This window comes from Morone saxatilis, unplaced genomic scaffold (genome assembly GCF_004916995.1).
Source record: "Morone saxatilis isolate NCDOM2014 unplaced genomic scaffold, NCSU_SB_2.0 Contig2, whole genome shotgun sequence".
Taxonomy (NCBI): Eukaryota; Metazoa; Chordata; class Actinopteri; family Moronidae; genus Morone; species Morone saxatilis.
This window is the reverse complement of record NW_023339762.1, coordinates 3,463,840-3,478,059: the sequence shown is the minus strand read 5'-3', so window position 1 is coordinate 3,478,059 and position 14,220 is coordinate 3,463,840. Positions and strand designations below refer to the sequence as shown.

General features: G+C 40.8%; 1 protein-coding gene across 1 annotated transcript in view; it reads left to right on the top strand.

Moving 5' to 3' along the window:
- Positions 1–1,298: 1,298 nt before the first annotated feature.
- Positions 1,299–14,220, top strand: part of LOC118330306 (spondin-1-like) — a 32,301-nt gene continuing 19,379 nt past the window's right edge. Inside the window, exons 1-3 of the mRNA XM_035664795.1 lie at positions 1,299–1,889; positions 3,078–3,184; positions 13,805–13,938. Coding sequence (XP_035520688.1) covers positions 1,664–1,889; positions 3,078–3,184; positions 13,805–13,938 — 467 coding nt within the window. The 5' untranslated portion in view covers positions 1,299–1,663. The remainder of the gene's footprint in view (positions 1,890–3,077; positions 3,185–13,804; positions 13,939–14,220) is intronic.

Here is a 14,220-nt window from a genome sequence, read left to right as displayed (position 1 = left end):
GAATTCAAAGTTTAAAGGTAATAGAGTTACAGCATATCTGTAACTCGGACAGAACAAAGGAGGATTGCAAGATGGCATAAAGGAAAAAAATAAATTACAAAAAGGAAATGGATCAAAATATCATCTAACTTCAACTTACTGCTTCAGTCCAAACTACACATTTAATATGAGACCTACATTTCCATAATCCCTCATACTTTTCTCTACACTATAATAAAACTTGAGGAGATGGGGGAGTAAAAGGTGCAGTGATGAGGAGAGTGACAAATTTACTAAGTAGCTCTGGAGGACCTAAAGGTGCAAAGATACTCTGGCGACACCTACTGCCCAAAATATCCCCTATTGTAAACGCATGTCTGTCTTGTAAAAGTTTTTACAAGGGGTTATAGTCAGTGTGTGAGATGTTGAGAGGAAGCTTTACGTACACCAGATGTCCATACAGAAAAAGGGGATTAATCCACAAGAAAATTATCAAATAAAATGACAGCAGTGTAAAATGGAGCCCATGTTCATACACCTTAAGGTTTATTGGAATTAAAATTATTTATTTTCAGTGTGCAGCAATTCATTTAATCAACACTTCAAGTTCGTTTTTGCCCCTATCAGAAGGGCAGGCAGCTGCCACTGTTTTATGGTGCCCTGCTCAGGTGCCCTGGCGTCATATCTAGAGAACGCTTAAGTTTCTTTATATTTGTAGCTTCAGAGCATCCATTACTCTGTGCCGTGGGATGATGTCCACTGCTCAGTTGTTCGTGAAACGCACTGAACACGCGTAACCACGCAACAGAAAATACAACAGAAATACGCACAGGACAGGACCAGAAACATTTATTCTGTTACTGTTGAGTTTATAATGACCTTATCTAACCTCCTGGTGTCTGTGCAGCCCCACGCAGCGCACAGCATATACAGAGCAAAACATGAAATGATTGTGCATTTGTTTATGGAACACGATCATTTCGCGTAATTATGGAGGAAAAATGCGCACAGATGAGGACTAATAAACACAATCATTTTGCTTCTTCACTTTTAATACAACCATGCTGCTCACTTTTGAGTTTAGAATGTCCATATCTAACTCCATGATGGATTTTAACTCAAATGCAACCCACAGTGTTCAGAGCATTTAACATTTGCTGTCGGTTTTGAACAGCAGGCAGAACATTTGTAATTTTCCCCAAGAGGAAGATCAGTGTGTGTGTGTGTGTGTGTGATCTCACACTAGCAGCGTGTGTACTCTCTGTGTGTCTGGTTACTAGGGGAGGGCTGGCTCTTATTAAAGCGCGGAGCTCCAGTTTGGACCTTCCCTCGCCTCAAGTCAAGGAGACAGCCGCGTGCACCCGCGCTCGGTTATTTGGCGGCCCCCCGCTGGTTCCAAGCTCACTAGTATCAACACCACGCACTGATCCGGGAACAGCAGCAGCAGCTCCTCTCTCCCATCTCAGCACCCGCCTCACCGTGGTGCGTCCCAGACGCGCTCTCTCCAGTTCAGGATGGACTCGCCTCCTTCTCTTCACCTTTCCCACTGACTGTGACGCTGCTGTAGTTTGGTGGGAGTTCCTGGGGAAGGAGCTGGAACTGATCCTCTGTCCGCTGTTTCGCCTTTCCACTGGGTTTTTAATTTGATTGAACTGCCACTGTACACTCATCCGCGGGCTCCGAAATGGGAATGTACATACATCTGCTGCTTTTGCAGTACTATTTCGTCTCGAGTTTTGTGTGCAATGCCGTCGCTTTCGTGGAGGAACCCTCCGGGGGCAGGTCGGACGGGTACTGCGGGCGGATCCTCCGGGCGCCGACACATGGGACCCGGAAGGATGGCCACCATGAGTTCAGGCTCAGAGTGGAGGGGGACCCGGAAACCTACCAGCCCGCCAGCACCTACAGAGGTAGAGTTTAGAGTCCATCTGCGCAATCAGTGCGTAAACCTGCGCCAAATTGAACAAGTGGACTGTTTGTGAAGTTGGAAATCAGAGCACGTTTACTCTGAAATTCATAGAAATCTTTATTTTGTTTTATTTATTCAAACTTGAGTATGACTAACCACCTATAAGACTGTAAGCAATAGCCACAGTAATCTAAAATTTGACTAGAAATTGCAGCCAGGAGGACACAAATCCCCAACTAGTCAGTCTGTCTCCTCTGGCCCCTGCAGGGAGAGTTGTGGTTTGATAAGGCTACTTAGTGTTATAATGTTTGACCTATATTCACTTCCTCTCCTCTTTCTGCAAGCAAGGAGACACACATACAAACACTCACAGAGGGAGATACACACAGGCACACACACACAAACACACACACAGATCTGGCTCCAATTAAGCTGACCCCTACAAATTTAGTCCCTATCCTGCCTGATGGATTTGGCCACATAAAAAAAAGACTTTGGCCTACTCACAGAGGTTCTTGGTGAGTTTAGAAGTTACACTAAGCAGTTTTGAGCTCTTACAGTTATGAGACCTGGCATGTTGCAGTTTTGAAACAGGCTTCAAAACGAGGAGGAAAATCAAGGGTCACCTTGTCTAGAAGTCTCCCCACTGAGATCATACTCCAGATCATGCAAGTTTCGGCTGTGACGCCACATTTAGCAATTCAGGGCAAAATTCTAATCAGCTACGTGTGAAGGACACCACCCAAGGAAATAAAGAAGTTATTCCCCAAACCTTCACAGCCTTTAAGTTCACTTAAAATAACAAAAACGGATAAGATTGAAAATATTGACATCTTCGTTCTCAGCACTGGGAGCAAGTTTTAAGATAAATGAGCTCGTATGAAAAGGCAAGGTTAGGGCACAGGGGTGAGCCGAATAAAATTTCACCTACATCTCATTATACGGCTCCTGTTCCTGGCCCGTTCCCCGCACCAAACTCTCTGTATGAGATTTATAGCCTCTCTTTTATTCTAGTGTGAGATGCTGAGCCTCTTTTTACAGCCATCACATTAAATACTGCTTCCCTGTGCGTTTCCCTGGCATCATACGGGGTGACCCTGCGTCATGCAGTGCCACCCTTGTGTGTCAATGTATGTGCCTCTTTACTGCTCAGCTTTTAGTGAATACATGCTTTCTCTCTGCTCTACAGTGGTACTCCTGGCAACCAGCCCTGCTTATTTCAGAGGTTTTACCCTCATCGCGCTGAAGGAGGGCAGAGAGGGCACCACAGACGACGACTACGCCGGCCAGTTCCAGGTAAGGATAAGCAGGTGTGGAGAGGAGAGGAAGAATCGCTGCATACTGAATGTGCTCTGCTGAGCTTTCTGGGAAAGTTCACAAAGGATGAACTCATTTGCATGCTATAATGCACATGGGAGTCGACTTAGCAGCTCCCCGCTGTCTTCTGATATGGAGGTTAAAGGAGGTGTTGCTGACAGATGCAACACGGCTCCCCTGGATGACGCTAGAAAACTGAGCTCTCCTGTTGTGGCAAAGAAGAAAAGAGAATCTAGTTGCCTCTTTGGTGCAGCTCTTCTAGGTTGAGGCAGACACGGCATCCATCTCGCTAAGTGGCAGATATTTCCTCCAGCGGAAGAAGGAGAGGGCGAAGGAGAAGGCAGGGGAGGAAAGAGAGGAAGAGGCATGTGAGGACAGAGAGAAAAGAGATAAACAGAGAGAGTTGGACAGAAAGCAGGAGAGAGATGTGAGATGTTTGGTTTGGTAGTAACATAGCTCCCACTGAGCAGCAGAGTGCTCCCGAGGAGAGAGCCAGACTTCCTCAATTACCTCCTGCTCAGTGTAAACAGGAACACACATCTGTAGCTGTGTTGCCACATGCTGATCCTAACCAGACTCTTACCAAACAGAGCAGGAGGCTGCTTTCATGTAGCCAACAATTTAAAGAGAAAACTGAGAAGATGTTGCTTCTTGGTTCCACCGACTTTGAAACAATCATGTTTGTTGAGACTTTGTAGTGATGCTAACTTGCAGACACAACAGTGCGTGCAACGTATTTACCCAATTCTTCACCTAACTAAGATCCTTCTTTTTATCATGTTTGCAGCATCTATGTTTGCCAGCACTTCTGTGCTTTGGTTATAAACTGTTTGGGTTCCCATAGAGGACGGAGTGACAGAAACTACAGTAATCAGTTCCTGGTATGTGGAATAACAAATGTTTGACGTAATTTGTGTGTCAGCGTCATTAATTAAAGGTCTCCTTCGGAGTTTGTGACCACTGGTAGTGCTATGGAGCAGTGTTTTGCTTTGTATCATGCACACACACAAACAATTTTAAAGATTTTATCTATACCAATTGCATTTATTCTTGATCCTGCTTATTGTTCTGATTCTTTGTCAATTATATAACATATAGGTGCAGTGGAGTGGATTGTTTTTACTCTTTAGACTGTTTGCAGCTTCAGTTGATTATAATGGAAGTGCTCTGCTGCAGGCATGCTGCGGTTGCTGATACCATAGATAAGCAAATGTACATGGTATGATAACTCAGTTTTTGTACAATGGTATACAGTGGTATACCGCTGCAACCCTGTTTTTGAGATCATTTATTCATTTACTGTCAATCCTTCTGTCCCTTAGTGGCTATTAGAAGGTATAAATTTGAAAGAGTGTAGAGAGCTTGGTTTCTGACGCTGAAACTATATATTTTGTGTGTTGAAACTAATTGTTTTCTTTGTTCATTAACTTCTTCTTTCATTCACTGTGCTCCTTGTGCTAGCATAAGCATTATATGGCATAAAGTCTCACATGTCTGGCCGTGGTTCAACCTGTATCTTGCAGCAGTGTTGCCTCTTGGTTTACACTCTCACTTTTTTCAACCACGAAATTAAAATGAAAAGTCTTTGCAAGTTTACACACTGCTCTACAAATGATAAAAGAAATAACAGCTACTGGATGAATAATACAAAATAAGGAATACATTTTTAAAAACAATAGGGGAGAATAAACTGGTCTAGTTTTAAAGGTCCAGCATGTAACATTTAGGAGGATCTTTTGCCAGAAATGTTTTACAATATGCATAACTTTGTTTTCATTAGTATATAATCACCTGAAAATAAGTCCTAAATTCAGTGTTACCGTAGAATGAGCTGTCTATATACAGATGCAGTGGGTAGCCTTCAGTAGAGTGCGCCAATGTTGAAACACCATATTTCTATTTCTATAGTAGCCCAGAATGGACAAATCAAGCATTGGCTCTAGATAGGGGCATTTCACACCCCCTGTAGTTTCTCCTTCATGTTCAGAAGGTGAGGGTGAAACAAGGGAGTTGCAATCTCCAACTGCGTACTGGTCCTTTAAAAGTTGAGTGATTTTGTTCGAGCTCATACACGATAGATAAAGCTGAGAAGTCTGGAAAACATAATTTTCTCTACTTAAATAAATGATATAATAAATAAATGAGTTCTCACAAACCAGCTTGTGTGAAAGCGAAGATAACAGAGAACTACGTTGTTTTCAGTAGGACCTTGGTCTGTATTGAAACAGTTCAAACTTAAAGATCTTAGCTCACTCTGCTCTATTTGATTTTTGCTCCTTGCACAATAAACACCTCACAGTCTCAACCTCAGAGTCCCAGCAGAGTCTGCAGTGAGGCTGAGACCAGGCAGTAGGCAGTGAGCAGAAACTGGAACAGTGTGGGCTGAGCCTGAACAAAATTAAAGTTGACAATCTGCCTTTACAATCTGTTTAATACATATTGGCAAATCCATCAGACAGTTTTTGTTCTGTAATTGACAGTTGTAATTGACACTTTTATCCACATGTGGAGAATGATTAAGGCCTCTAGAGATAAGCTGCTGTCAAAACACTGTGTTTAAAGAATATATTCGGTTCGGAAAAGTTCTGAGAAGCTGACTGTATGAAAGATGTGTCCTGCATGATGCTACGTTTTAAGGACACTACGTTAAATCAATGAAAACTTTATTTTGGATTCATGTAGAAATAGAAATTAGTTTCGGAATGATTTCATTTATTAAATACGCCGTCCTTTGTGTCCCAGTTATTTTAGCGGGTCGATAAGAGAAGATGCAGCATGACAGCGGGTCTGGCTTTTTATCTAAATGACCTCAATCCATCAAACTCAGCTTCTTTTTATCAGAGAGGTTTACATAATAATACTTATGTAAAATAAAGTTTATACAACAATTCATATTCCTGACAGTTTATTTTCCACAAGTTAATTATGCAGCTAGTTTTGCAATGTCATGATTGTTATTGGGCAGTGGAAGAGGAGCCAAATGAGCACAGTTGTGGTTCCCCATACGGCTGTTCTCTCTCCTCGCTTTCTGGTACTGGGTTGTTTCTGGCAGCTGTCCTGGAATGTGCCCGCCTGCTGTTTGCCTAAAACACCACAACTGAGAGTCGCTACTCATTGTTTTTTCCTTAAGCAATAATCTGCTCTTTGTCTCCATTACTACCATTAAAGGACTTCTGTCTTAATGTGTCAGACCTTGGAGAGCATTTCTGCGAAGGGTGCATCTGTGTGTGCACAACTCAGTATCCCACTGAGTCTGAAGTAATTGTCTGCTTGGAAATGTGTGTCTTTGTGCTTACATATGCATCGAATGGGCATGGGGGTATACGTGCGGGTCTGTATGTGTGTTTTTCCCAGCCCTCCTTGCGTTAGTGTGGGACGTCGGTCATATTTATCTAGGCCAGCAATGTGTTATTGCTCAGGGAGACAAACGGAGCTTGTTTGGATAAGGGAAGAGATGAGCAGACATGAGATATTATCTTCTTTTTTTCCTTTGCACAGATTATCTAGGGTTCTGAGTTTAGCTGGGGATAAACAAACACAATCAGTTTAAAGTGCCACAGCTAAGTCATAGGTTTCAGATAGAGGCAATTACATGAGCCAAGCAGGGCTTAGGCTTTAAAGAAAAGGACGAGTAGGATGTGTGTAGAGTTGGAATTATGGTGCCCTGATATGTAACATAATCACACTTGAATGTGATCGTACCAAGTACCAAAGATAGAGACACGCAGGATTGTGTAGTCTCGCACCCCTCCCTGTTTTTGTGATTAACGGGAAATTTACAGGGACAACTATGTGCTTATTTTCTTCAAGGAACTTGGGCTAAAAGACACTTAACACATCTTTATTTATTATGCTTGACAAGCTGGTTGGTTCAGATGCTTGAGGTCTGCATAAATAATGTTGTACTCTGCACTGATTATGGCTTATTACTGTAATACATAATGCATCAAGACTATGAGTGTGAGGCCATTATTTCTTACTTATTGATTGGTTAGGGATTCACACAAGGAGGTGACAAATCATTTTGGGGTGATTGTGAAAAATGGATTCATGAAATGAAATGTTTTTTTTGTATAAATGAATGGTCATATAAGGTATGCTAATCTGTATCACAGATAATCTGGGTATCAAACTATACCTAGAATGCTTGTTGCCTGGTAGCTTTTTCTCTGCACAGGAAGTGATTTAAAATTTGTATATAACTTGCTAGTTTTTCAGCATGAGCAATGATAGTAAATATCACTGGCTAATTCTGAAAACAGTATGTCCCACCACCCACTTGTAGTCTGCCCAAACAACAAATAGAAGTGCAGCAACGAGAATGTGAGCCCTCACTGGCTTCCCACCCATGAACATTCATTTGTAGAACACAACGATAGAACCAGATATACCAGTAATGGGAATTAGGCCCTGGGTTTCTGTAGTGGGCAAAAACATTGCCCCTGTACCTCTTGTACATATTGTAGCTCACAGTTGATTGACTGTTTGACTTACAGTTGATCTGTGGAAGTGCAAAACCTGCATCATTTTTAATTTCCAACAGCAGCAGAGGATGTCGACGCTAATCCAGCAACAAAAAGTTATTCCTCACCATTTATTGAAACAGCACAACCAAGCCAGAGTGAAAGTGTGAAAACACCATTACTGGAAGTTAAACCTGGTTCTCTGGTGGGATTTTTTCACACTACTGCTCACACTGTTTGATTGTTTAAAATGATAAAAATGTGTAATACAGACAGACAATTGTATAAAAAAAACTCATCTCAGATCAGTATTCACAGAAAATAATCTGTGTGTGTTGTTAAATTCATCCAAATCGCTCGTTTTACACAAACTTCCTGCAGTTATTGTGTTCACTATTTGGGTTCATTGTACAGTGAATCAGTTGTTCTCTTCTGTTTGAAATATCCATAAAATGTGTAATTTGGTAATGGGTCGTTAGTTGGTTGGTTGGCCAAATATTTGATTGTGATTAATATTCAATTAACCATGCAGCCCTACTGTGAATAACAAAAAATCATCATGTCATATGCCAAATAAATGCTTAAATAAACTGTATTTTGTGAAACTAGCATAAAATGCACTGCTGGTCAATGTGGAGCAAAAATGACTTGAAAACGTAAACAAAGTACCACTGTTTGGTGTCATTGAATATGCCACCACTTAGTTTTCAGTGCTTGGAAGCCAAAAGCGATTGAGGATGACGGCTATAGTCTCAACAGCTCTGTGACTCAGCCTTGGTCTGAGCAGGAGCCTGTCTAGTTTATTCATGCTCTTTCTCATTGACAATAGCCCAAACAAACTGAGTGGGCAAGGCTAGAAAACCGACACACATGCACACACAAGTCAGCCCTATTCATACGCACATGCACACACATATACAATGACTGTGTTTACTTGTTCAGAATAATAATGGCCCAAGACGCTGGTTAAGGTCGTAGTCAGGTTAAATTGTTAACATGAACCCATGGCACTGTCTTATTAGACCCTAAAGTTATTTTCCTTTGTCTAAAACAAGGGCAACCACCAAGTGATTGATAGGGGTAACTAATTTGCTCACGAAAAATATCCCAAATTCTGTTTTATACTTTACTTGGCTCTGGGGAACTGTGGATAAACTGGAGATATTGTAGCTCTAAAACAAAACACAGCTGCCAATTAAGTATGCCATGGTATTTCTTTTGTAGGGGAAAGAAATGATGATACCAGCTGGAAATTATCTTTATTAATTCAGATTTACTTTACTTGCAGACAGGAGAAGTCAAAAGTTAAAGATATTTTCATGCTACGAAGTCAGTAAACACTGTGCTTACTGGATTATTGAGGTTCAGAACCAGGTCAGACTAAGACAGACTTCAGGTCAAAGGTTGAATGCTCAGTGTTTGTAAATGGCTATCCAGTGTCATAGGTCTTTCACTTTGCATTTTTCTCTACACTATATGTCATTTAGTCTGCTCTCTGAGTATGCTCTGCAGTCAAGGTGACAGACTTGCCCGTTGTTGTCAGAGCTTTTAGCACCCCAATAACGTCAGAGCTTTCGCACATAAAAAAACAGATGAGAAAAAGACATGACAGACTTAAAGAAAAGCAGGAAAAAAATCATTTGCGCTTTCAGACAGTCCATTTACGTATCTAGCCTGCATGAGCACAAACAAGACACAAACACTCCTTGGTTTGACGGCTATGACAGCATTATAGCTCACAGAAACTTTAAAAAAAATGCTCTTAAATTGACTTTTACAAAGGATTATAGCACTAAAATGTGTATATAACTGTAAAAAAGTGGATTTTAAAAAGAGCTTTGGGGTCATTTTTATATTAAACAGATCCAGTGAACAATACACTCCCTCTTCTCCAATGTTGTTTTGTGTTATTGAACGCCAAAAGCCACAGAATTGGCTCCATTTGCTAGGAAATAAACCTGCACACACACATAGTTATTTTTTACAGAGTAGCTGTTTGGATATGTGACACTGCTGCCTTGGTTGGGTGGCTCAGACACAAAATGTAATATGATGCAATATTTGTGATAGCCCCAAGATCTCAGCGGTATTCTGCAGTAATAGTATGGCTGTGATTGATGGAAAGCTCAAGGCAAAATGTCGCCGCCTTCGAGGTCTTCATTGAGCAAGCAAACTTTGTTACTTTCTGAAATAAGCTCATCTTCAAGTGTTGACGTGACATTTCAATCTGTCTGTCTGCCTGGTGTTTTTCCTCCGCAAAAGTTTCATCTCTGCACTCAGGTCCCAAAGGTTTTAACTGTATTCACTACCTTGTAACTGCTTTGCATTTAATTACAAACCTGCAGTGTGTGTGCACACCGACCAACAAACACACACGCTAATATCACTCTTATTGTCAGTTTTCTCCAGGGATCTTGGGTGTCTGTTCAAGCCTGGGTTTGCCTTCTCTGTCTCTTTGTGTGCGTGATGTGTGCGTGCGTGACGATGTGTGTGTGTGTGTGTGTTTGTGTGTGTGTGTGTGTTTGAACAGGGCTCTGCATTTGCTTGTGCAGGCACTCTGAAGCATCTGTGTTTACCGTCTCAACAGAGAGCGAGAGATTGAGTGAGAGAGATTGAGATAGACAAACCGTGGACACACACAGACATGCCAGCCTCTGCAGTGAAAACAAACGCTCCTTTGCCAGTCTTCCCACACTCCCTCTCTTCCTCTCTTTGCCTGTGTCTCTTTCTGTCTGTCTGTCTGTCTGTCTGTCCTTCCATCTCTCACACATTGTCTCCAACAATATGTCTTGAAACTTAAACGTGCCCACATCTTGTTTTAAGTTTTCTTTGTTTAAATAAAAGTCTTGACAGCAATTCTACCATTGTGTAGTCATATGACTTTGAGTCACAACCCTGAAACTGAGGACCTCGACTAAACAAAAGCACTAAGTACTGCCAATTCAGTTTTTACTTTAACACCACTGACTCCTAACCCACCACCCCTGAGCCCAAAGTGGAGGCTTTTGGGACCAGTAGCAAACACAAAGATAGAGCTGGCAAATATTCTGCTCTCAAACAGGGGTTACCAGTTTGAAATGATATAAATATATATCATTGAAAATGCAAAGTCTAAAACTCAGAATCCAAACACTATGACTTGGGACTTACTTATATTGTTGTGGGACTGGACTGGGAATTTGATTGGACTTGACTCTCTTGACTTTAAACCCAGTGGTAAGGAATTAGGACTTTACTTTGGATTTACCTGTCTTGACTATGGGCTTGACTGTGGGATTTAATTGACTTAATTGTGTTGACTCAGGACTTGCAATGCAAAAACTATAGGACCTAAAGTTTAGTATTTGAGACCTTGGACTTGACTATCTGGATGTTTGTGAATTTGATTGATTGTGACTTGATTGTGTCTTGGGTTAAACATGCTTGTCTTGAATCTTTTGAATTTGGGCTTAACTCACTTGACCTCAGACTTGTCTGTCTTGAGTTGTGTTGTCATTTTGCAAATATATTATATATGAATGAAAAAAAAGTGTGTGTGTGTGTATATATAGTGAACAAACATAAATCATATAATACATTTTTGGACTTGGTACTCCATTGTCTTGTTGTGGGACTTAACTGTCTGCAAAATCTTAAGTTGGACTGTGTCTCTACATTGACTGTCTTAACTTGGAGCATTACATAGGACTGGACTACCAGGACTCTGGCCTTGATTTAGGACTAGGGACTAGGGGCCTGTTTTGAGATTGGACTTTAACATTTGGACTAGGAACCTTGACTTGTGATTGATTTGATTGGCTGTGTTGACTCGGGACTTTGTTCTGTATTTTGACTTTATGTGCCTGTCTTGACTTGGCATTGACTGTGTTAACTAGGAACATTACTCAAGACTAGACTTTAATGACTCTGGTCTTGATCTAGGACTTGACTGTCTGGACTGCGGTGCTATCCAGTAGACAAATTCAGTCTGAGAGAACACAATGATGGATAATAATCCAACTTACACATTCTGTCTTTTGATGTTAAATATGGACTTAAACATCCGAGTGGACAGTGTTATTACAAAACACATGCTTTTTCTCATGTTAAGATTGCAGCTCTTTATTTATGTATTATCCGTATGCAGTTTCTGTTTCAATTTGTCATGTTGTAGCCCCAGTCTATCTCCATATTCCTCTCTCACACAAAACTCTCTGTGTTTGTCTTCTCTTTAAGCCTGCGTCTTTCTATTGCTTTGTTTGTCTCTTTCTTCTCTCCTTCCCTTATCTCTTTTATGTCTCTCTCCCGGCCTCTTTCTCTTCTTATGCCTTTGAGCAAGTTGTTTGTGTCTGTATATAAGGAGGCGTGAGGAAGTCAATACAGAAATACATAGAAGTATATTTACGTTTGGGTGTTCTGTATGGATGCGTTTTCTCTGTATAGTCTATGAAAGAGCTGCCTGTGACTTTTGTCTCCCTCTTAATGTCCTATCAGGACTTTGGGACTGGGTGTTAGGTCATTGTTATTGTTGAGCCGAGGCAGCTGGAGAACACTAGCTACAAGGTCATAGGCCATGTGTGTATGTGTGTGTGTCTCTGTGTGTTTAGTTTTTAAAACGTCTGACAAGGTCCAAGTACCGAAGGGACTGGGCTAGACACGTCTTAAATACAAAAGCCTGTTATCATCCAAAGCCCCACTTAGGAACTTTGAGAATTGTCCTCTTTCACATAACTTTGCTTTCGGCTCAAGCTTCTGTCACATCTGTGATTCAATGAAGAAAAGGGAATAATTGTTGATATCAAATCAAAGCAGAATAAAAGATTGGTCATACTACTGCTACTGGTGTTGTCTTAATATCAAACATCAGTTAACCATTGAGATTTATGACTCACTCTTTTCCCCAGCAGATACCATATTAAAGCTGGATATGTGCAGTTTACTCATCTCTGCACTCTGGAAAACCCAAGTGAAAGTTCTCCTGTGATCAAATATTCAAACTTGCTAATGTGGTTTTCTAAGTGAACAAACACGGAAACAGCACAAACAAACAAACAGCAGCTAGCAGTTCTTGTTGTACTGCTCTCAAAGAAGCCATGTTGCTTCTGTTATGCTTTCATTTAGCTGCAGACTTGACTGGCCACTGGTGGAAAATCGCTTTTCCCAAAATGTTGCTCTATTGCTTATGATAAGCCTACAGGGGGTTATATGTATGGATCAATGGTGATTTTAAATAAAAAACTGACTGTCAAAAGGTGCTGTGAGTAGAATTTTAAATATTTAACTGTCAAATGAATATAAATTGGACAATTAATTGCAATATTGCACTACATAGCTCAAATAGACAATGACCTTGTACTATGTTACTAAATTGGGAGCACATTTACCAATACTCTGTTGTTTCCTAACAAATGTTCTCAAATGTTTTTCGTAAGGATTTGGGTCTGAACAGCTGTATTGCCCATTGTAAAGTCAATCAAAAATAAATAAATAGAAATTGTGAGATGATGATGATGATGATGAAGATAGATGCATCCTCTGGGCACTGTAGATATCCGTACTAAATTTCATGGTAATCCGTCCAATAAGACCAAAGTGGTGGACCTACCAACGTACCTGTATTTCTATCCCTAGAGCCACGCTGCTGGTTTGGTTAACCAGTACCGGTACAGAACCAGCCCAGATCTGTACCTCACTAAACATCCAACTGTAGGGAGTGTTTAGATGGTGATCTAACTTGTCGGGGTTTTATTAACAACTGTTTCTATTTCAAGTTATTTCAGAAAATGAATCTGGAGGATAGTTAATGAGATCTGACAATATTTTACCATCTTTTTTCTGTTTCAAAAAAAGCAAGCACCTAGCGACAGGTGCATTCGCCTGGTCAGATAATAGACATTTTAGAATTGATGTATGGGTTGCAAAGAAAATGATCAGTCATCTGTTGTGCATAGCCTCTGTCTCAAACAACTCGGAAGGAGTCTTAGTAGGAGTCAGTAGGAGAAGAGCTCTTGTGTGGTGGCATTACAACACACTGCAATTCACTGTGGTCTGGATATGCATTTTCAGGGAAAATGACCTCAGAAAGATCATGGTAACATTTGCAAAAGTAGACATTTGCTTTTCAATATGTTAATGATAAATCCTCCCTTGTTCCCAGATCATTGATGAGGATGACACACAGTTCATGACCAACTGTGCCCCCGCAGTGACAGAGAGCACACCTCGCAGACGCACCAGGATACAAGTCTTCTGGACAGCGCCGCCTACTGGGACTGGCTGTGTTATACTGAAGTGAGTTAGATTTTTGTCCTACCTTTGAATAAGACAGGCCTTTATGATGCCATTGTTGGAATGGAGAGCAAACACTGCAATATCAAAAATCCCTTTGTTTTTTGAATTTCTCCTAAGGGGGATCAATAAAGGAACATCTTATCTTATTATCAGGGGTGGAACAAGTATTCAGATCCTTTCCTTATGTAGAAGTACCAATAAGTAAAATTAATGGTTCTGACATTATTTGATTAATAAGACTGATGCATCAATATGTAATGTTTAATCTTTAACAATGCATTA